This window comes from Strix uralensis, chromosome 15 (assembly GCF_047716275.1).
Source record: "Strix uralensis isolate ZFMK-TIS-50842 chromosome 15, bStrUra1, whole genome shotgun sequence".
NCBI classification, from domain to species: Eukaryota; Metazoa; Chordata; class Aves; order Strigiformes; family Strigidae; genus Strix; species Strix uralensis.
Genome location: NC_133986.1, coordinates 9,153,621 through 9,175,704, shown reverse-complemented (window position 1 = coordinate 9,175,704; position 22,084 = coordinate 9,153,621). Strand labels below are relative to the sequence as shown.

The window sequence follows — 22,084 nt, the reverse complement described above, 5'->3', positions numbered from 1 at the left end:
CACAGCTCCTGAACAGGCAGCACCAGAGCATACAGGAATAACAACAGCGGCACAGATACCAACCTTGTGTCCTCTCTGTTCAAGATTCCGTGCACCAGAAGACTTTTCTTTTTTCAGGTACACCAAATTACCCTTATGCATCAAAAATGCCAGAAGGGAAAAAACACCATGCCAGCTTTATTCAAAACCCTTAACATACAGCTGAGGATCTTGGAGAGCCATAATAATTGAACAATCCCTGAACATCCTGATGAAGTAGGTATTACTCCTCTCTGAGAAAATTAAGTACGAGATTTTAAAGTTAATTTTCACAAGTTACACAGCAAGTAGCTGTAAAACAATAAGCTGAACTCTAGTTTAGATCCTGCTAACAAAGAGATTACCCATCTGCTTCAAGTTAGACATGCTTCCAATACTTTGCTGAATTAGACCTTATGTGGCCATTCAAAACACTGGGCCAGCCTACATAGCCAATGCTGGATAAATAAAAAAAATATGTAAAATAAGAACCGAGTCAATTAGCATTATAAAATTACAAGTTTATTGCAAAGTAAAACAAGTTCTTCCCCTCAACAGCACATGCCAGAACTGTTATTAAATTTTTATACTTTCAGCTGAATGTTACTCAAAAATCATATTCAAATTATAAGAACCAAATGCAGTATTTGGATGTGTATTCACTTTCACAAAAGACTGCCCTGCATTTATTTATGCTTGATGGGCTTATCTAAATATTTTCAATTAAAGGCAATTAACTCAAGTAGTTGAAGAAAATCCTTAATAAATGATTCCTTTAGCCAAACTACAGTTTAAGTATATGGGGAACAAAACAGGGAGTCAATCAAAAAAAAAAAAAAGACTTGATAACAAATACCATTTATAATGGTCATCTCAACAATTGTTTGGGTCAGCTCTGCTCATCATCACTACACTCCAGTTTTGAACTTTCCATTTAGCAAATTACCACAGTTAAACAAGACAGCAGATCAATCCACATCTTCAACTAGAGAAATTCCTTCCTTTTTTTCTAGCTTGGATACCTGCAAATTAAAAGGAAGCTGATTCAATAGTAAAAATAAAACTGCATTTAATGTCTCCTGTCTTTTCAGACTTCCATCACAGAACAGTGTAGAGCCCAGATTTACCAGGATATGCTCTAGGGGACAACTGAGCTGAACAGGGTGTTAGCTGCAGTCAAGAGAGAAGATCAAACTTTCTTCCCATCCACCCCCTTAACCTCTCCCCAGCTGCATGCTCCCATCAGTTTCCAGTTTTTTGTCAGTTTGGTGACTTCATTTGGCTGGCCGAGGAGCAAGACAAGCACCAAAGCCATCTCAGAAGGCAGGAGAGACAGGAAGGGAGGCAACACTGCCCCTTTGAGTGACAGCTGTCAGATCAGATCAGGCCATAACCTGGAATTCTGCCCTTAACAGAGAGCCTAGAATAATTAAAACACAGGAAATGCTTTTCATGCACACATCCACAATTTTATAAAACTGACTTTACTATTCTTAAAACTTAAGAAAAGGAATTGCCTTATATTAAGCTAAGCTGCTGTTAAGACTAACAATATAAATAGTTTCAGAAAGGATTCTACAAACTCGTGGAGGATAGACCAAGAGCACAAACTACACGTGATGTTCTACACGTTATCTCTAACTCCAGGAAATTCAGTTCTACGTTCCCCAAATCTATGGGGATATATAGGGAGGGTCCTATTATAAATCCCTTGTTGCTATGTTCTTCCTTCAACATCTGCTACTGGTCATGAAAGAGAGGCATAAAGATACTCAGGTTGATAAATCCTTTGGTTTGACCAAATGCAGCTAATCTTGTGGTATGACCAGTAAGCACTGGAAAAAGCAGTAGACAGACTGGAGATACCTAATCCTTGGGAGTAGGGGTGCCAGCTTTCTTCTGAGCTGTCACAGTTCCTTCAAATTATGCCAGCTATTAAAATCCCAATGAACATTCTGGCACATAGAGAAATTGTTAAAGTGCATGCTCTGACCACACACCCTTCACCTCAGACGTAACTGAAAGGCAGAAGCTACAGACAGTGCTACTGGAGTTCCTCGGGTTGCTCTAAACCACTAGCAATTTCATCAGCCAAGTGGAACCTTCAGCAAGGCAGAGCTGAATGACTTTTAGACTCCAAGGGCAGATCTGGCAATTCCCAGTAAACACTATGGTATCAACTTCCTCTTACCCCTGTTCTTTCTGCAGCAAATACAGAGGGAATTTTGCCCTTAAAAGAGCAGATAACTAAATTGGCTTGATTACACTACAAATGCCCAGAGTGGAAAAGTACCTTCCACAAGTCCCACAGATCTCTCTATGATTAGCACTTCAAATTGTTTCTCTTCACGAGTGAGCTCAAGCTGTAACATGACCCTCCTACAGGAAAACCTGCCATTAACTAAGTAAAGGTGGTTTTTATGTCATTTAGAGTTTATGCCTTATTTTCACAGTCCTGTTACTATGCCAGAAAAAATTTAATCTGCACTTAAGTCCCAGGAACATAATTATCAGTGAGACATTGTCCTAGAGAATGATTGTCTTCAGAATTACAGTTGTGCTGAATATACACAGTAAATGGAAAACTCTTACAGTATTCCCTTTCTTCAGTAGGGCAGATATGACTCACGTTATTGCAAGTCATTATTTTCCAGTCTTGCAAAAAGCTATCTGTAACAATGTGTTACCAGTTCAGGTTACTGTTGTCCAGATAACAGATTCTTCCCCAAATTTGACTCCTAGTTTTCAGGAATAAGTTGCAATGGCTTGCATAGCACAACACACAAATCTAGTCAAAGAGTGTAACGACATCCTGGATCATTAAAAGATCTTAATCACATTTACTGTAAGCATAAAATAATTACATTTTGGTCCAGACCCTACAAAAATATTTTACCCAACTTCCACTGAGGCCAAAAGAACTTTTGTCCTGGACGTCAGTGGGAAAAAGTCCAAAACGATGGAAGAAAACCCACCATACAGAGCTACAAAAAAACACCGCACGTGGTAGCTTTTATCCTAGGTTTCAAGGTAATAAAACACTATTACAGCATGTCTGGCATTTCACAGACGAGGGAATTAATATTTTATTACATATATAAACATATTCTTAAAAGCAACTGAGGTGTAAAATCCCTGGCAGAAAAAACTCCAAGGTGCTAAAATTCTTCAGCCCAGTGCTTTTGCCATAAAAAAAAAAAAAAAGCACTAAAATAACATAGAAGGTGTGAATAAAAACTACAAAAAGCTAAGCATGGTTCCGATAGTTTCTTGAGTCCCTCCACACCTCACAGTGCTCAAAGTGAGCACTGTACCATTACTGTTGCTGTACTGGAGCAAACACATATTTGTGAGTCAACTGACTTGAAGGTTCAGAAAAGGAATTGTTGTAGAAGCAGGTGGGAGAAGCATTCACAATGAATTGCTGCCTCTTACTGGCTTTTCCCACGCAGAGGTAGGTCAAGTCTTAATCCCGCAATTAAACAGATCCCTTCAGACAGCTCCTGAACTGAAACCGAAACACATAAACTTGTTCCCCACATTAGTGGAAGACTTCATGAGTATGGGTACACCCATTAGTATCGGTACTGACCTCAGTACATATATTCTCTTCTTTTTTTTTTTTTTCTCCTTCTTTTTGCTTTCTTAGCAATATGACAAGCTGTACTTAAAAAAAAAAAACACCACAACAAACCAGCCTACACTGAAACCAGAGAATTCTTAGACTCACAGTTATATGAAAAGAACAGTCACAGTTATTTCTGTCTTAAACTATTACCCTAAATGCTAGCTGTCTTTTGCTGGAGATTCACTGGAACTGGGCTCGTCCCACTGCAAGGGCTTTAAATACAAAACCATACAAGAAGTAGAGGGCATTTACCTGTTCATCTATACACCTAAATTGCCAGGACCATGTGGTGTTATAAAGGAAAGGCCTCAGATCAAACCGGTTGTCATCTGGACTGTAGTTTTCAGCATGGTAGGAAGGAGTGAGGGTGGTCATTTTATGCCTGTTAATGGAATACATCCTGAAGAAATGCTTAACCTTTGATGCCACCTGGTGTACAAAGAATATAGCTTTTAATCAGATGAAAATTCTTAGTATTTAAAAAATTAGCTGAGAATGCGTTCTAGCTTTACACATCCATTTTCTTCCATTAACATTTACATAATCTACCACCACTAGCATGAATCACTGTGGATCACCCTACCTATAAGAGGCATTTAAGAGCATTTTCAGACACCACCTTAGTCTCTGCACCTATTATTTACCAATAAGGAAGTGCCTTGCAAGAAATCTAACAGTAAGCACTCGCCTGTGCAACACAGGTGATAATCTGAACTTTTCCTTTATGCACAAAAAAAGGAAGAACTGTGTAGCAGCAAAGCAGGCACCTCTTCAGTGTATATATTTTTTCAAAGCAAGAGCCATTTTCTGTCTCAGAATACATAACCATAGGCTTCAAGAGCAGTTAGCCATGTATATTTCAGAGAATAATTTTCCCCTGAAGGTATAGTTCTGAAGCAATTGTTTTCAAATTACCCAATTACTGTTCTAACAATGTGCAACAGAGACAACAAGCTCCATTAATTAAAGAGATGCGTACCAGTTTTTCCAGCATATTCTGCTACAGCTGTAGAATAATCACTAAAAACAGAACAATTAAACTATCCCTTTCAGTTAAAAGGAACTCTACTCAAGCTTTCTCCAAACATACTCTATTTTGGCAAAGACATTACATTATTTGATTTTTTTTTTTTTTGGTATATTACCTCTCTTGGAGTACAAATTTCTTTCCACATACTAATCAGCTTACAGAACATACTATATGGTCCAGCTTTTGCAATTTTTCTTAATTTTCCATAGATTGAGAGCTCTGCATATGTCATCCCCATATCTGCCTGAAATCACATAGATAGAAAGTCACCAAAAATCTTAACTACGCAAATGACAATTAATAGTTTTATGCAGCAATTACAATAACCCAATTTAATCGAAGCAAAATCAAAATGAAATTGTCAATGATCAAAAAGACAAAGAGACAGTAATATTATGAGCAGAAGAGAAAAAAAATTGGAAACTCTGAAAGTGAAGATTTAAAATTCTTCCATGAATGTATTTGATTTGACTAGTGAAAACATTTCCTTCCCGAGAAAGATTTGTTCATTTTTGCTTCTCAGTAGCTTAAACAGAGTGTATATCAGTAAGGTAAGCACAAATGGAGAAAACCACTAATTCTAGTTCAGCAACCTTTTCCTTTATGATAAAGGGTTTTACAATATCCTACAGTTAAATATCCAGCAGCCCTTAGAGGGAGTTGTTTGGCTCACCAGTCCTCTCTTAACCAAGTGGATAGCAAAGAAAAGGGCAGGGGGACAAGAGGAAGGGCTTTGCCACCACTCATGTTAATAGCAGTAAGGCCCTGACTGACTCTCTTTTAAGAAAATTTAAAATGAAGTTAATTTCAGAACACCCATCCTTCTAAGTGCCCAAAATATAAAATCATTCAAAAATAAAGTTAATTTGCTGTTTTGGAAACTGTTGTCAACATAGATAAGGCTGGTGTGGGATACTAGTGCCTTGTCAACAGCTTTAAGACTGTTTACAAAATGCTTGTCAATAAGCATGGATACATACACGAGCAAACAATAGTTATTGGACAAAATAAACAGATTTTGGGATAAGGCTTACCAGAGCATTTTAAAGTCACTGCCCATTACCTCATCAGTTTGAGCCACTTGTCCATCCACCAGGGGCTCCAACTCCGCAGTGGGTGGAGCTGACATGATACTGTAATAAAAAGGTAAAAAGAAAAACATGAATTCTATCCAGTTGCATGAGTACTAGTTCAAAAACAGTCTGGTTTGTTAAAAATCAAATGCTTTATTCAAAAATTTTTCAGGACATAAGCTGCAAAAAGAACTACGTATCTCTAAATAAGTAGTACTTGCAAGCTGTTCCAGGTTTAAAAAGCAATGCTTTATACCAAAACCATAAAGCATCAGGTTCAAACAGTTCCTTCAGTGGAATTAACACCACAAATGTTTGCATACAGGAACTCCCAAGACTGGCAGCCTTTTCAGCACCCAGCAATTTACATTGTGTAAGCGTACACAGGCATTCCCCAGCATTGGAGACCTTTAAGATTCAGCTGGACAGGGTGCTGAGCCTGTCTAGAACGTGCTTTTACCAAGAAAAGTTGGACCAGATCATCCTTGAAGTCCCTTCTAACCTTGTATTCTATGATTCCATGATTTAAAAACAGACGGATGGGCAGATAACTTTTCTTTATTATCATTTGCAAGATGACTGCAGCTTAGCTCTGTTAGTAGAGAAAAACCAAACCATGAAGACCATACAAATTCAGTCACCAAGTATCACTGCTTCACTACCCACCTTCTGAGGGCCGTGAGCTGAAAATTTTCAATGCAATATTGGATGAAATTCTTCAAATCAGTCTTGCTGATTCCACCAATGGGGTTGATATCAGCACTTGAGCAATCATACTTTGTCAAGTAACCTCGGAGACTGAGCAAGAGAGAAAATTTTATACAGTAAAAAAAAAAAAAAAGTAAAGTTAGCGTAATTTATAATAGTTCATACTATCATAGATTATATACATATATAGTAGAGTATATACGTAGTAAAAAGACAAGGAGAAACAGACTGCATATTGTTAATGGGCAAACATGTTCAGCTGCAACAGGGCTACACCCAAGCCATGAAACTGACAGGAGGAGGAAGATGATACTTTAAACAATCATCAAACACTGCAAAACTGCCCATGCTAAGGTAATATATTTGATGCAAAACAATTGAAATATTGTCCTAATCAATTTAAAAAATAAACCCCAAAACACCCATAGGATCAGTACACACTGCTCTCACAGCTTTAGAGGTTCAACCCCACAATCTTACAGGGATTGCTTTAATCTTCAAATATTCAGCTCTAATTAACAGTACTCCAGATTTTTTAAGTCTATTTTTCAACTCAAAGTTCACAACTTAATTCCTAATACAATAATTGAAAAATACAACAAATAACAGATTGGAAAATTAACCTGGTAACCGCACAGGCAAATTCTGCGAAAACAGCTAAGGAAGGAACAGCATTTTATTGGAAAACTATGGCAATACTTTGGATAAACTTCCGAGAAATACACAACTTTCCATTCAGGATGATTCAACGATTTTCATTAATTTCACTGCTATCAGTGTACTCTGAGCTTGTTACCTCTTCTGAGTAATAATCTATACTGGGATTTGGTAGAGTTGCAAGAAAACACAGCGACCTGTTCCCAGTTCGCCCTGTTTTAGATTTCTAACTTTCACCAACCTTTCATCCACATTGGCTGATCCTAGCACCAGAAGTCCCCCTGGCACCCCACGAGTCCACAGTGTCAGCTGAGCAAACAGATAGGCAACGACCATTCTTATTCTAGCCTGCAAAGCAAAATGAAAAATAAAGCAAATTTACAAAGCAGAACAATTTCTCCCCAATCACTTTTATTAATCGATTCCCTAAACAAACCCATAAAGAATGAAATGCAAGAGGGGTAAGTGTTACTGCAAGAAGGATGGTCTTGGGGAGAAGATGCCATAGGAACCGTCGGAAAGTCGGGTTCGGTATCCCTGCCACAGACTTACAATACTGAGCAAGTTTATTCTACTCTGAATTGCCAGTGGGGAGTAGTTGCCATTTTCTGCCTTCTACAAGCACTAATAAGGATCTGTGAGGGATGAAGTATGCAGATAAACCATCCCTTTTATGGAGTATTAGGCTAAATGGATTTATTCACATAAAACTTGTAAAAAGTTCTCTTTGCTTTTGTCCCTATTCTGAAACTCAACTTTTTCTAAGGAAGGTAATAATACCAAACAGACCTGAGATTCAATCTCCAGCTCTAGCCACAGTTGTGTGTGATGTTAAGCAAATTGCCACACTTCTCTGTGACTAACTCCTATGCCACTGCCAAAAAGCTGATAAAGGATTCAATGTTTGGTTCCAGAGGAGACAGCTGGATTTCACCAGTAACAGCAGGGGAAGAAAGATCAAATCCTTAGCTAACAAAAGGTTAGCTTTTAAGAATAGGCCAAAAAGAAAGCTATCAAGACAACAAGAGGTGCAACTGGAACCAGGGACTAGAAGACAGCTATGTTTTCTGTGATTCTACAGGACATGTGTACCAGCACTACCCAGGCACAGCACCAATCTGTTCTGACACCATGAAAATGCATAACTGAAAATGTGTATTTGAGCAGCATTTTATCAGCCCATTGAAGATTAATACCTTCTGATGTAAAAAAAATTTCTACGTTCTACAACTGAGGCCATCTAGGAACTGGAATGGTAAGCTTGATATCTCACACAGAGCCTTTTAAAGGCTGCTAACATTCACCAGAGAAAAGTCTAGTATACATCGGCAATATTTTTGAGTCTTGATCTGCCACAATCCTACTGGACTCAGACTTGCCTATTAAAATACTTCACAGCTCATTCTCCTGACCTGACAGCTTTCCGTTGGGATGCTTTTCTAAACAGCATCTAGACCAGTGCTATTGATGGCATACAGGCATGTACTATTTCTTCCTGACCATCCTATAAAAGTCACAAGCAATAATTATCTTGGTCTTCTCCTGAGTTTATGTAGGATTGTAGATTTCTGCTGCAGACAAGCATTTACTGGAAGCCCATGAATCTTCACAGACACACCACATGTTCAGGTTCTCACAGCAATGACAATGAAGGGCCCCCTTGTTACTTTACCATTTCGTACTCTTTTCAAAAAACAAACAAACGGGTCTGACCTGATTCAGCCTACATGAAACACACCTGCACATTCTGGAGTGCCAGGTTTTCTCTGCTGCTCCCTCCGTAGACAGAAAAACGGGGAGTTCGACCTGTCACCATGCTGAAAATTCCCACAATAGCTTTCACAGCCGCATCTATGTTCAGACTGATGTGATAGCTGAGAAGATTTCAAGCAGAAGTGACTCAAGTGGCATAATCTGACTGTATAAAATAGCAATAAAAAAAGCAAAAAACCCACCCATCAAATGTTGTTTTAGGGCTGCTACCATCCCAGATCTGGTATGAAGAAACTTAGGAAAGAATAACACTTTCCAGGTCTGTTTCCACGTTTCCGTGTCCTTCACCAAACGCTTCTAAGCTTGCCTCACATTTACACACTTAAATAATAAGGTCTGTAATATTCCTACTTAACACACCTACTATTTCTCTCCTATTTTCCCCATTTTAGAGTTTGAAAGTTTTATATGAAAGTCTTTGTCAGAACATGATTTTTTTTTTCCCAGCACTTCTCAATGTGTACCTGCCTATTTGCTCAGCCAGAAGTTTAGCCCTGTCGCAAGTATCCTGAGAGGAGTTCTCACTAGCCATATAGCAAGTGGTGAAGATACGCCTGCAAAATTCTCGAGGATCCTCAGGGACGTAGGTCTCATCACTCACAATCTTGCGCGCATCAGCCAGCACATCTGCATCTGAGGACAAAGCAAAAGAAATAGAACAAGAGTGGAAATTGTTGTGCTCCTGCTAGCCAGGATATGCAACTATCTTGTGTTTCTTGTATTCTAATTAAGCTTTATGCTGCCCCTCACAAATAAAATGAATCCATCATCTGACTCCCCAAACATATTTTCACATATCAAATAAAAGAATTACTGATTTTTGCTCCTAATTTTGAACACGGAAGTATCAAATCCTTTTGTTATATGCATTAAAGGAACTTCCTAGAAAATATGATCCAATATGTGCAAGGGCTTAGCTAAATGCATGTGGTCTGCTTAAAGCCAGTTTAAGAGCTTGAACCATGCCTAACCATGTTTTGTAGGGCTGAATTTAATAGGAGAAAATTCTCATGACAAACTGAAATTCCAAAACTACTACATCAGCCAACATTTTGAACGATACTCTAGACAGAAACTAGTCCGAGTTCCACATCCAATTCTTAAATCCGAAATGAAAACTGTTATGCCAATTCAAAGAACCTGAAATCTGGACGCACATTTTTGCTGGAACTTCTGAAAAGATACAAAGGATTCCATCAGAACAACTGGGCAAGACTCTACCATTACTAACCTGTTGCAGCTACTGCACCCAGCTAATATTAACTGGTCCGTAACCAGTAGTAAGCACGGCTAGCCAGACACACACGTCTACTTACTTCCATTCTTGACTGCCAGGCAAACCTGGTGACACATAGAGTATACTATGCAAGCTGTAGCAGAGCTGTCAATTCCACCACTAAGAGGTAGAAGAAATCCTGCCTTGAAATAGAGCAAGAAAGACGTTTCAAATACCAAAATTAGAAAAATATATATTGTATCATTCAGACACATACTCTTCTAAAAGAATTACACATGCATTGTTCAAGTCTGCTTATATTCTGCTGGGGAAAAACAGACCAGACCTAGCAAACCCTCTTAAACTCTCATCAACTGGATAATCAAACCAGTAGCCAGTGTAAACCCTTTGGCTAGAAAAACTTCCAGTATTTCTTTATCCTCTAGTAAGACAGAGGAGCCAATAAAAAGGATTCAATTTTTCATATATATTTCACTATTAAACTGAATTACTAGTTCATGTCACTCCTCTTACTTTAAACATCTCTATTATGCCATTAAAATATTGTCCTCACCGAAAAAAGTGTTTCAAAGAAAAAGAAATCCCTTTCATTAAGTAAGATTGACTGTTGCTTTCAAAGAAAGCATGATTCCTAAAGAAAAGATCTGAAGGGCATACTGAAGTCACACTTCGCATACAGGTTTTAAGTCTGAATGAGCTACCAGTGAAAAACTCAAGCCTTACACCTTGGACTAATATCACTTTGCATTAACAGCAGCACAGGATAGCAATGTGTACTGTCCCTATGGCACGGAAGAAAATGTGTACGCCAAAGCAAAGAACAAAACCATTTTTTCTTACCTGATTGCTGCGTCTTAAATAGTCCCAAAGCCAACATGCAGGACCCAGGCTGAAATTACAGAATATGCTTATTCCAAGAGGGTTATAGAATAAGATCTAAGCAGGTCAACATATTTACTGTGGTCTTCCAATGAGATACTTTCTTTACTCAAATATAAATAAGATCTTATGTTTATCTCTTTTTTTTGGGGGGGGGGGGGGTGTTTGAGTTTTTGGGGTATTTTTTTGAAATGAAAATAATTTTCAAGCAACAGATTCCGTATGTGCTTACCTGATCTCCTCCTCAGGACTATGATGTCTCCACTGGATTGGCATACAAGTAGGTACAGCTACATCATCAGAACACGACAGAGCAAAATTCACTTTTACCCTGGGATAAGGATTCACTTTACTTGCCTAAGCAACAATACAGAAGAATTGAGAAGACATCAATCTTAATGTAGCATATACCTATAAAACACCAGATCTATAGAATACTGTGAAAATCAAGACATGCAAATACTTTTTCAATTCAGTAACTATACAAACTTGGCAGCATTTACAAACACAACCTCCATAAAGAATTCTTACCGCTAAGTTACGAGATGAAATCTCTGCTCTGTAACTTCGAACATCCTCCAAGTCCAGAGTGGCAACCAGCACCTCCTGTAGAAAGGCTTTCAACATTACATTGATTCTACACAAACAGATAAATAATGTTTGTCAGGCCTGGACTACCAAAAATGTCAGGGAAGAAGAATGCATGAAACTTTTTCAATACAGATTTTTATGCTCACTTCACAAGTCATTCCTTGTGAAGGAATTCAGTGACTCAGTCGAATTACTTGCATCACAAAATAAGCACTACTGACTCGCTTTGCTGATTACAGTAGGGCACTCATAAACCACAACAAATTTATAGCCCTTGTCAGATGGCTGAACAATAGGTTCACCATCAGTTGCAGCAAAGGACAAGAGGAAAAGGCAAGAAGCGTACCAGGGAAAGAGATGAATTTGGCACATAATGTGAGGAAACCTACAGCTTTGATTACAAATCTACTGAGAAGGGGCTTTTTGAAGTACAGCTCGACCTATCAAACCTTTTGTCTACCAAACTGGGTCATAATTAGAACACTGCAATCTCTGCCCTTTTTTTCTTAGAGAAGGCAATGTGAGTTAACAGGGTCTCTCCTAAACACGGTGACTGCACACACAAACGTTTTCATGAAGTTCCTCCACTGTGACAGCTCTTCCGCGCTCGCTAAAGCAGGAGAGCTACTGTAGATCAGGCCTGGGCAATCTGTCTGGGAAAAACCTTGGATCTAGTTGGATTGCATAGTAAAAATACATCTTTTTTAGTCTAGAGATATGGACCTAGTATCTGGAATGTCTGGAAAGTGTTGAGCATAAAGGTAGCCGTACTAATTTCAGCTGTAACTAGCAGTTATAGCATGAATACCTTACCACATCATCGAGTGAAAACTGGGATCCTTGTGCAACTGTTTCTCCATTCATCGAAATCATGGCACAGCCATCATAATACAGACGATCACCATCACAGCCTTTCTGGTTAGCTAAAATATATATTCCACCATTCTGGAAGGAAAACAAACATGCAGACAAAAAATGCTTTTCAGAATATGGCATCTGACAGCATGTTAAAAGACAAAATGTTATTTCTCTGTTCCTGTCCTTGTTATAATCTTCCTCTGTGTTTACACTGTGAATGATTTACAGCTGGGACTCTCTCTCGTCATTTGAAAAAGTACTTTGAGTGTGATATACACAACAGGAACAAGTAATTACCTAAGCAAAATGTAGGAAGTGAGGTCTATCCCTTTCACACTGTTGGAAGACAGGAGTCTTCTGTTCTTAGCAACAGTCATTCCCTTAGCCCAAACAGGGAGGGTTGCACTTCTAAATTGAAGTTTTAAATTCAAATTAAGACTGAGAAAAGCAAGAAGATGATGACAGAAGCTGTGTTTGGATATGTAAGGACAGAGCAGATACTGTTGAATATAACCAAAGCATGTTAAATTACAATGACAAAGTTGTACAAATTAAACATTTCTCAGTGTACTGTACATTCCTTACTTTGTTTTTGTCCCCATCACTGTTAGACGGGATTACAGTCTAATAACTAAGTGTCTTCTTTTCTTTAAAACAGAACTTTCAAAGTAGAAAAATATAATGTATTTTAAAGTAAGAAGATGATGGGGGGGGCGGGGGGGGGAAATGAAGTTTAAACACTGATTTCTATTTCCCTTTCCTGGTATAATTACTGATATTTCTCCAACACAATGTTGCTAGGTGAACAAGAATTGGGAAAGAAATTGTCATTTTAAGGAAAAGAAAGAAACTTTTGGATGGTTTTCTATGTGCCAGGAAAATAAACCCCCTCTGTTGACCGAATTACAAGCTGCCAAGTCAGCATAAAGCATAGGGAGGGAGACTGTTTAGGCACATATAACTACAGGGAGCAACCACAGCCGCTGGCTGTTTGCCCTTTATGCAGAATTGCATTCAACAACACCCTTTCAAGCTGGTTATTCTCTGTATGCAGTGGATTCAACATTTCTTACTTCCAGTTACTGAAAGTCAGTTATTCTTGATAACTATTTTCTATCCGTTATATGAGTGCAATATTTTTTTTTCTTCATCGATTAATGGAATTAAGATCGAGGTTATCAAATACATTTTTGGAGCATGAGTTTCTAGAGCTGTGAGTTATCAAACTATTTTAAAGTATTCTGACCCCCCTTCCTTGCAGATGTGTGTGAAAGATGGTATAGTTGGCATGCCAGTGCTGAACTACATTCTCCCATGTAAAGTTCCTTCTGGGAGTTCCCCCCACACACAAGTAGGTCTCTATCTCCCCCATTCCCATGCAAATATCAAATGGTCTCTCTTCTAGTCTGCTACTCCACAGACCAGGCAGAGCTGACCTGCAAACAAACTGCCTCTGGCATCTGGGGTCACAGAGCTGGAAACAAGTTACAGTGCTTCACACGAGAGCATGATATATAGCAGAGCGCCCCAAAGAAGTAAAGTGCCCCAGCCAGAGAGCTCTTCCCCTACAGCTGATTCAATTGGGGAAGGTAATTACAGGTAAGAAAACAAGAAATTAACACCAAGGACTGTCAAGGCCTCCACACTCCTGCTATGTCCTGTCACAGGAGAGGAGACCCTTCTGAAAAAAATCATGAGGTACATAACCAAAAAATTAATTTTTTTTTTTTAAAGCATATACCTTTGCTGTGGCAGAATTCACCAAATCCACCCGGCTGTGAGCCTTCCGCAGCACATGGTGACTCCCTGAAGAGTTAGTGAAAATTTCCACACCATCAAGTCCCATTTCAATATGAGGGCTGTCAAAGCAAAAGGCAGAAAAAAATTCAGCTGGCAATATTATGCTATGAGTACTGCAGGTATCATTTAAAACCACTTGCAAATGAAAACATCCATGTCATTCTCAGTTTTCTGCATGTCTTAGCTCAAACATGCATAAAACTCTCAAAAATGTCTGTCTCCTTGCACTGCCTGACTTCTGTCAAAGACCAGTAGTGGCTGCAGAGGGCAGAAGGGCTTTTGCTCATTCTGTTATAAATGAAATGCCTTCTACTTCATTCTGTAGAAGCCTGGGTCTCAAAGAAAGAGAGAACAAGATAATTCTGGTCTGAAAGGACAACATGCAGATACTCTTGCAAGTTGTTGCATTTTCCTCCTCTCTTAGTAAATCCAAAAGCACAAGCAAACAGAACCATGAGAAGGAGAGGGCTCTTGCTGCTTTTTTCTCCTGTCAAAAGAAATACTAAAAAAAAAAAAAACCCAAAAAACCAAAAAATCACATCTTTGTCTGCAACATACCACACCTGCAGCTACAAGGAAATGAATGTCTGTAACTGGGAGATTTGGGAAAACATTGGGAACATTTTGTTTATTTTGTGTTAACCACAACAGCTTTCATGCAACCATATCTTCACCCCCACCACGCAGCAGATTTTGTGAATGGGATCTTCTTTGTTGTTGGGAAGAACTTTAAATTGTAACAGGAACCAAAATAACAGGAAATATTACTTAAGGGCACTAGGCTTTGCTTTCCCTTACTGAACTTTTGTTGTTCCTTCTGCACTGTCTTTATGCATTGTCTGATGCTGGTTAAAAAATAAAGCAGAAGGATTAAGCTAAGAGCTAAATAGAAAAAATAAATGATACATCTCAAAGTGACGTTGCCTAGAAGCCTATGCTCTAGCTTGTCAAGTATCAGAGAGCTAAATTTGTCTGTTAAGTGGAATGCTTTGGAGGAGTTGGTCAAAGCCAAAGATAAAAAGAATAAAAAGACATACTAGTACCCCCAAATTTTTCAGACTAGGCACAGTAAGTGGGAATAGTACAAGACTGTAATTGCTAGACAAATTTGATAGAAAATAACTGTCACTGACCCTAGATCAAGTTACAGGGATGGATCCAGAGAGGACATTTCAACCTCAGGTTGAACTAAAAGCTGAACAGTATCTGGAATGGCAGCACTATAGCTCTCTGTCATTTATTTCCTCAGGTCACCTTTTTGATTCCACTTCTTTCCTGTATTTCTCTCCTACCTTCTGTATCAAATGAACTTAGCTTAAGTACCTAAAACTTCTGTTGCCACTCTGCATCTAACCTAGTGAAATTTTTCCCATGATGTATTTATTGCTCCTAATGATATTTTACCTTATTGGCACTTTCTGAAAGATATACTACCTGGAAGAATAATAAGCAATTTTTTTCAAACATTTGTTTCAGGCAGATCCAGGCTATGCTTTAGTTCACTTTTCATTTCTTCTTCTCCTTTACCTGTTTGGTGCCCAGAGTTCTTCACATATTTCTGCCCCTAGGCAGGTATCTTTGGTTGCTAGCACTGCATCCCCAAAAGGAACAGTTTCCTGAGAAAAAACAAGAACATCTTTACACACATGTAATAGAATTATCTACTGTATTCAAAAAGTTAACTACAAATCTAAAACAAAATATAAAATTGAATACTCCTGTGAAATGAGTGACAAGAGTATCTATCACATTACATCTTTATTTTATACCAAGTTGAAGTAAAAAAAAGACCTCTAAACTGCAAATCTCTGGGTTGTACTGAAATTTCAGTAGCATTCAAATCTAGCGCATTGCTTCGGGACAGGACAACTGCTTATGAAATAAACAATCTACAAAACAGCAACTGTCTTTTGCTAGGAATCATGCTCAGGCTTTAGTGAGAAATAGCCTAAGTTTTAGACCCTTCTGAATTGAGACTGTTGAATTTTTTATTTTGTACCTCAAAACACATACTCAATTCTAGTCTCAATCACAGATAAACTCAGTACCAGAAGTGTGCAAAATAAGACAATCTTCAAAGTCCTGTATATATAAATGAGGCAAATTTAAAATGTAGTGGTTTTGCTGCCAAATACTAACATAAACAAGGTTAAATTACACTCTTATTTAATGTATCTGAGAACTATATACTGAAACCTATGAATTTGTAACATGACTGACAGCAGAATTTGGTATACTACAGTTTTATGACACGAATTCTATTAATTTAAATTGCTGAATTTGGAAGATGTTCAAGTTAAAAAGAAAAGAAAAAATCCTTTACAAACTTACCTGTCCAGTCACTTCCTGAATTATCCTGGGTAGAAAATATTCCTCCACATGCCTAAAGCAGGTTTATAGGTTGTGAATACATCATTATGTAAATTGCAGCATAAAAACTGATTCTAAGCTCCACATTCTGACACCTTCTAACACTGATTAAAGAAATTGCACTTCAGTTGTACAGGGTTGTGTATGTTAAAAAAAAAAAAAAAAAAGAGGACCTTCATACTTTCTGTGAAATTTATCAGAATTGTTAAGATTATAAACTAGCAACATCCCACTTTGCTTCAGAAATGCATGGTAAATAATGCTCCATCCTAGCTGTAAACTAGGCATAACAAAGAACACACCGTGGAAGTCAAATACCAAATAGAAGTTTCTCTTTTTGCAGTGGTACTACATGAGTAATGCAGAACTCATCTGGAATTGAGTGGGGTTAGGACGACAGATGCTCAGGGCTCTCTCAGAAGTACTTCACTGAGACCATCATCAAGTCGGAACGTTCTCCAAGTACACGATGAGTGCACAGCATCAGAGATGAGCATCAAGCATATTGTGCAGCAGGTTTGTAGCTTTCCTCCTCTGCAGTTGTTAAAATTCTGACAGAGCTCATCCATTTCACATTGTTTTCTAGTTTAATATTGAGCAGGATGCAGCAATCAAACAGATCAACACAGGCTCTTCCAATCCTGAACTGCATGTAGTTAGAAAGCAGCCACAAGGAAAATGACACTACTACACTGGTTGCAGGATTATTCAGCCACACTTTTCCTTCCAGCTCAGCAGCTCAGCGTTCACTTGGCCTTAATAAGCTTTTTAACTAAGCTTCAATTATGCAGCTTAGCTGGCTGTCCTGCTGCTCACCCTGGGGCAGCACTGATGGATTGCTATGGAGAGTTCAATCCTTCCGCCATGGCTGCAAACGGTGAACTGTGTTTTTAAGCACAATTTTAAGGGTAGCCAGCCTACCTTGCTTTGTTCCATGGGGTAAACCATCTTAGTTCCCTGTAGTTTCCTGCATTTGCCAACGATATTTTTGGTCTGATGAGAAGAATTTTTCTTAAAACATAAAACAAAACAGAAAGGGTGAGTTAAATCCTGATGTACAGCCAAACAAGGCTAAGTAAGAACACTGATTAATACCAACCTTTTTTTTTTCTATTAAGATGTACCTTAAACAACTACTACATAAGATAATTCTTAAAGTTTCCATTTGCAGACTTAAGGGTTTTTTTTCTGGAGCCTTTTAGAAAGCAGTGGAAATTTAGTTTCTACAAATTCAGAAAGGAAAAAGAGATCATGGAAAACATTAGCTTGATAGGAAGACAACTCCATCGCTCCATCTTTCTTGAAGGCCAAACAGGTCTCTGAAAGGACACACTAATGTATTGTATCAAAAAAATACATAAAGAACTACTTACTTATTTAAAAAGATCACTCGACAATTGTAACGAACGTTTCTGTGCAGAACAGGCCTGAGAAAGTAAGAAGCAATGTTACCAGTGGCTAAGCTCACTGAATGAAATTTTAAAAAGCTATAGAATCTACTTTACTGCACAAAAATATTTTTAAGACAACACTTCTACACTGTATCACTAAAGGGAATTAAACAAAACATCTAGTTTTAGCTTCCAAGTTCTTAATTCAAATAGCTGTTTGCAAAAATCAGAGTTACTGACCATTCTGTCAGTCTCAGAGGTATCGACTACCGCCAGATCACGGCATGCCTGAGAAACACAAGCAGACCAGAAAAATGAGCCCTGGTTGAGCTCATTTATTTAATCACACCTGACTCCCTATGACACTACCAGGTTAGCTGAAAATAAGGCTAGCTTTATGCACTTATATCAATACTAAAACAAGCAGGTATACATATGTTAATCTTACAGTTATCATTTATCACTGTTTACTGTCAGCATGAGACTTACAAAGGTTTCAGTGATTTTGACATACATACATGTTGTTTAAATATGTCTGCCAGTCAAACCAAGTTACATTAGCCCTGATATTCCTGAAACAGACTAAATTTACAAAGCCTTTTGCCTTACATGTAATACAAGGTCTTACCCAAAAGCTTACTACAGCAATAGGGCCCAATCGTTAAGGTTCTGAATAAATCACTGTAATTATCCCATTTCTCTCCTGAAGGGCTCAACCACCAGAAATCTCTGAAAGGATTATCTTTCAGAAAGTGTTTTGCATGTCACAGTCCTAGTGACGGTAATTAAAGTAGTGCAGTTCCTCAGATGTGTTTAAAAGTTTGGGGCAGAGCCCTCACTCTGCAGACACACAGCAGAGGCAGCATTCCTAAAGACCCACCCCTTTATCATATATACACAAAAAAACTTACATTCCCACATCACAGATAATATCTCGAGTAGCTGGAGACTCCAAAAGCTTTGCCAGAACTTGAAACGAATGCAGGAGTGTGTCAGACTCATAATAATGATCCGAGCATCCGTAACCACTGTGCATAAAAACATAAGAAATGAAAAATTCAGCCAACATCAGCACCAGGCCAAGGGACTAGAACTACTTCAGACGAGGAACACCTCACCCACACAGGTAACTTATACAGAACACGCAGAAGCGGCGCTGTCAGTATCCTCCCTGCTGACAGCATTTAAAGCTCCGTCGCATTGCTGGGATATTCCTTTCAAAGGCAGCAGCCTGGGCCTAGGTGGAATTCAAAGCGCTGCAGCTTCGGAGAAGGAAGACTCGGTGAAATAGGTCAAAAATTCTCGGTCACGTTTCTGAGACAACAGAACCGGTCTTGTGCTTGCAGCGGTTTTTCTTTGCATTCACAGCCGCATGCTTCAAGTGATGTTTTGGGCAGTACGACTCGGCTACTACACAGGTACTACACGGCTGATTTTCTTGCCGACTGCTCTCCAGTAATTAACCGGGGACGGCCCAGACCCACCAAAGAGCTCTTACCAGATTTCCAGCTCAGGACCCAGCCGGTACCGGGCTCCTCTGCCCTTGGCGATGTCAATACCTGGAAGAGAGTTGGATTGAACACTCAGGCCCGGCCTGCCCAGACGGGAACCGGGCTGCATGAAGCAGGCGGGGCTGCCCCGAGAAGAAACGCGCGGAGGGAGGAAGGGACAGACGGACGGACGGACGCTGCCCGATGGCCGGCGGCAGCCGCCGAGCTCCGCAAGGCCGGGGCCGGACGCCCGCAGAGCAGCCGGTAGCGCGTCCGCCCCACTCACTTCTAAAAATCCTGTCCAGGTTGCCCTCGAAATCCAGAGCCCACTGGTTGAGGGCGCAGGTGGCCACCGTGACAGCCCGGCCCATGGCAGCTCCGCGGCCTCCCCCACTGCCTCCCCCGCCGCTTCCGGGGGCGGCGGCCCGTTCCGCCTCGGCCGGCAGCAGCTCCCGCCCCGTGGGCCGAGCAAGCAGCGGATCCCCGGAGAGCCGCTGCCCAGCCTCCAGCTCCTTCGCCGGTTTCTGCCCTTTTGAATCCCTGTTATCCGAAAAACGGGCGTGTGCCCGGCGTGCCATGACCCGACCTTAACACGTTGAGGAGAGATGTTGTATTTATTCAGGCCTGGGCGCTCAGTGGACTTTTCCACAAATCAAGCACACCGACAGCACGTTTTCATGCTCCTTTTATACACAAAAATCAGAGGTTAGTACTTTTCCATGCACACCTATCAGATACCCATTGGTTAGTGATTAACATACAATTATAATATGGCTTACATAATGCTTCTACTACTCCGCATGCTCAGGGGAAGGGTCTTAACCTGGGCAGGGGTCTTTTTGACCTGTGGGTGTGATTTTTAGTATTATAATAAAGGTTTCAGGACACTCCAAAGTTAGTTTCATTGCCAAGTAATCCAGACTTTTATGGTCCAGGATGTTCTGCATCCTCAACACAATCCCAATCTCTTCCGTGGTCCAGGATGTTCTGCTTATTGTCTAAGTTTTGGAGATCAAAGCTTGTATTTAATAAACTTCTTATCAATAATCAAAGTTACCTCGACCACAATTCAAAGTCTTGTTCGACCAGGTTTCAAAACCTCATAATCGTCTCAATATATGCGGTAACTGTGGCTACTAGCACAATTATTAACCATGGCTACTAGTAAATCTGAAGTGTATTATATCATCCCCAGAGGCCAAAGTAACGGCAATGTAGTCTTAGCCCTTAAGTAAAGGGTACTGAGTAAGTAAAGGGCCACTTCTACTTAACTCAGAAAAGAAACAGTATAAATTATATGTGTTTGATCAATAGCCCTGCAGCTCTTAAGAGGGGTCCCTCAAAACAAGCTCAGGATGTGAGTACCGAAGACAACAGGAGCAGGATCCAAAGCTTTGCGCATCATTCACGTTTCACCACCACACGGCAGCTTTCAGGGTGCAACCCCCAGAGCAGCAGGTTCAGAGCCCGGTCTCCTGACTCGTGTCCCCCACATATCTGGCTGCCGTCAGCCTCCTCACACATGGATCATGAAGTTTATTCTGTACTAAACTCTCTCCTTGTGATGTCCCCCAAATCAGGTTTCTTCTACCCACTGTGCAAAGAGCCGAAAACCACAGACTCAAGATATTTGTTTAATCCGTATCTGTGCAGAGATGGGTGCTGGGTGGTAACTCCACAAAGCTAGCACCCCTTGGTTAATGCACAGTTAATTTATACATCCCGAGCACCAGTTATCAGTAGTTTTTTTACTGATAAGTTTGGCCACCCTCATTCTCATTGATCCCTGTGTGGCCTTGTCTCCATTCAAGTCACAGTATCCCCCCTTTTAACTGCACACGTTCAGTGAGAAGGGGCTTTTCTTTGTATTTTCTTCGTCCTTGAGCAAGAGTTTTTACTACATTAATGAGGAAAGTTCACTCATAGTTCAAGTAGTCCTGTCCTTGGTTTTATCAGCAGCTTTTGTTCCTGCGCCCTTACCTTGGTATTTCCCTGCTTGCTGGTCTTATGGCATCACCCCTCGCACTTATTTTGGGATTTCATTGGTTTAATCAGTGTTGCTTCTTCAGGGTCACAATGTCAACTTTACCAGTCCCTTTATCAGTTCCTGGCGTTCTTTCACAACCCTCCTTTGGTCGTTTTATCAGTGAAGATCTAACACTTGGACACCAGTTCCTTTGCTTTCAAAACCTTTGCTCTTTGTAGTGATCCTTCTTGCGTGGTGCCCGATTCGAGCCTTCCGAGGCCACCACTGCCCGCACCGCGCCTGTTTTATCGGCTGTTCTCTGGGCAAAGCCTCCGCGCCTGTGCAGGCTGAAGACGACCTGCCTTCACGGTGCCCACCGTTACCCCGCCGAAGCCTGACGAGACGACCGTGGCGGGCGCAGGGACCCCGCGCCCGCAGCCCGCCGCTGCCCCGCCCACCCCGTCTCCTCAGCCCATGGGTTGAGCGCGCTCCGCCAATGCGGCGGCGCCGAGCGGCGCGGGGCGCGGCGGGGATTGGTCGAGACTGCGGGGCGGGGCGGGGCGCGGCGGGGATTGGTCGGGACGGCGGGGTGGGGCGGAGAGGCGTCGCCCTGAG

General features: G+C 40.3%; 1 protein-coding gene across 3 annotated transcripts; it reads right to left on the bottom strand.

Moving 5' to 3' along the window:
• Positions 1-518: 518 nt before the first annotated feature.
• Positions 519-19,903, bottom strand: NADSYN1 (NAD synthetase 1). Of its 3 annotated transcripts, XM_074884796.1 has the most exons (21): positions 19,790-19,903; positions 19,512-19,572; positions 18,925-19,041; positions 17,996-18,049; positions 17,544-17,633; positions 16,584-16,635; positions 15,780-15,868; positions 14,194-14,311; positions 12,408-12,539; positions 11,535-11,609; positions 11,236-11,360; positions 10,965-11,013; positions 10,204-10,306; positions 9,352-9,520; positions 8,853-8,988; positions 7,356-7,462; positions 6,416-6,547; positions 5,740-5,809; positions 4,792-4,920; positions 3,899-4,075; positions 519-1,040 (listed from the first exon to the last, which is right to left on the bottom strand). In XM_074884796.1, the coding sequence occupies exons 1-21, from the start codon at positions 19,872-19,874 to the stop codon at positions 987-989; spliced, it is 2,124 nt and encodes a 707-aa protein (XP_074740897.1). In that variant the 5' UTR covers positions 19,875-19,903; the 3' UTR covers positions 519-986. The 3 variants fall into 3 exon arrangements, 2 of the variants coding, with proteins under 2 accessions (XP_074740897.1, XP_074740898.1); XR_012630963.1 differs by lacking the exon at positions 519-1,040 and having other exon boundaries at positions 3,916-4,075; positions 5,711-5,809; XM_074884797.1 differs by lacking the exons at positions 519-1,040; positions 3,899-4,075 and having other exon boundaries at positions 4,814-4,916; positions 5,711-5,809.
• Positions 19,904-22,084: the final 2,181 nt, after the last annotated feature.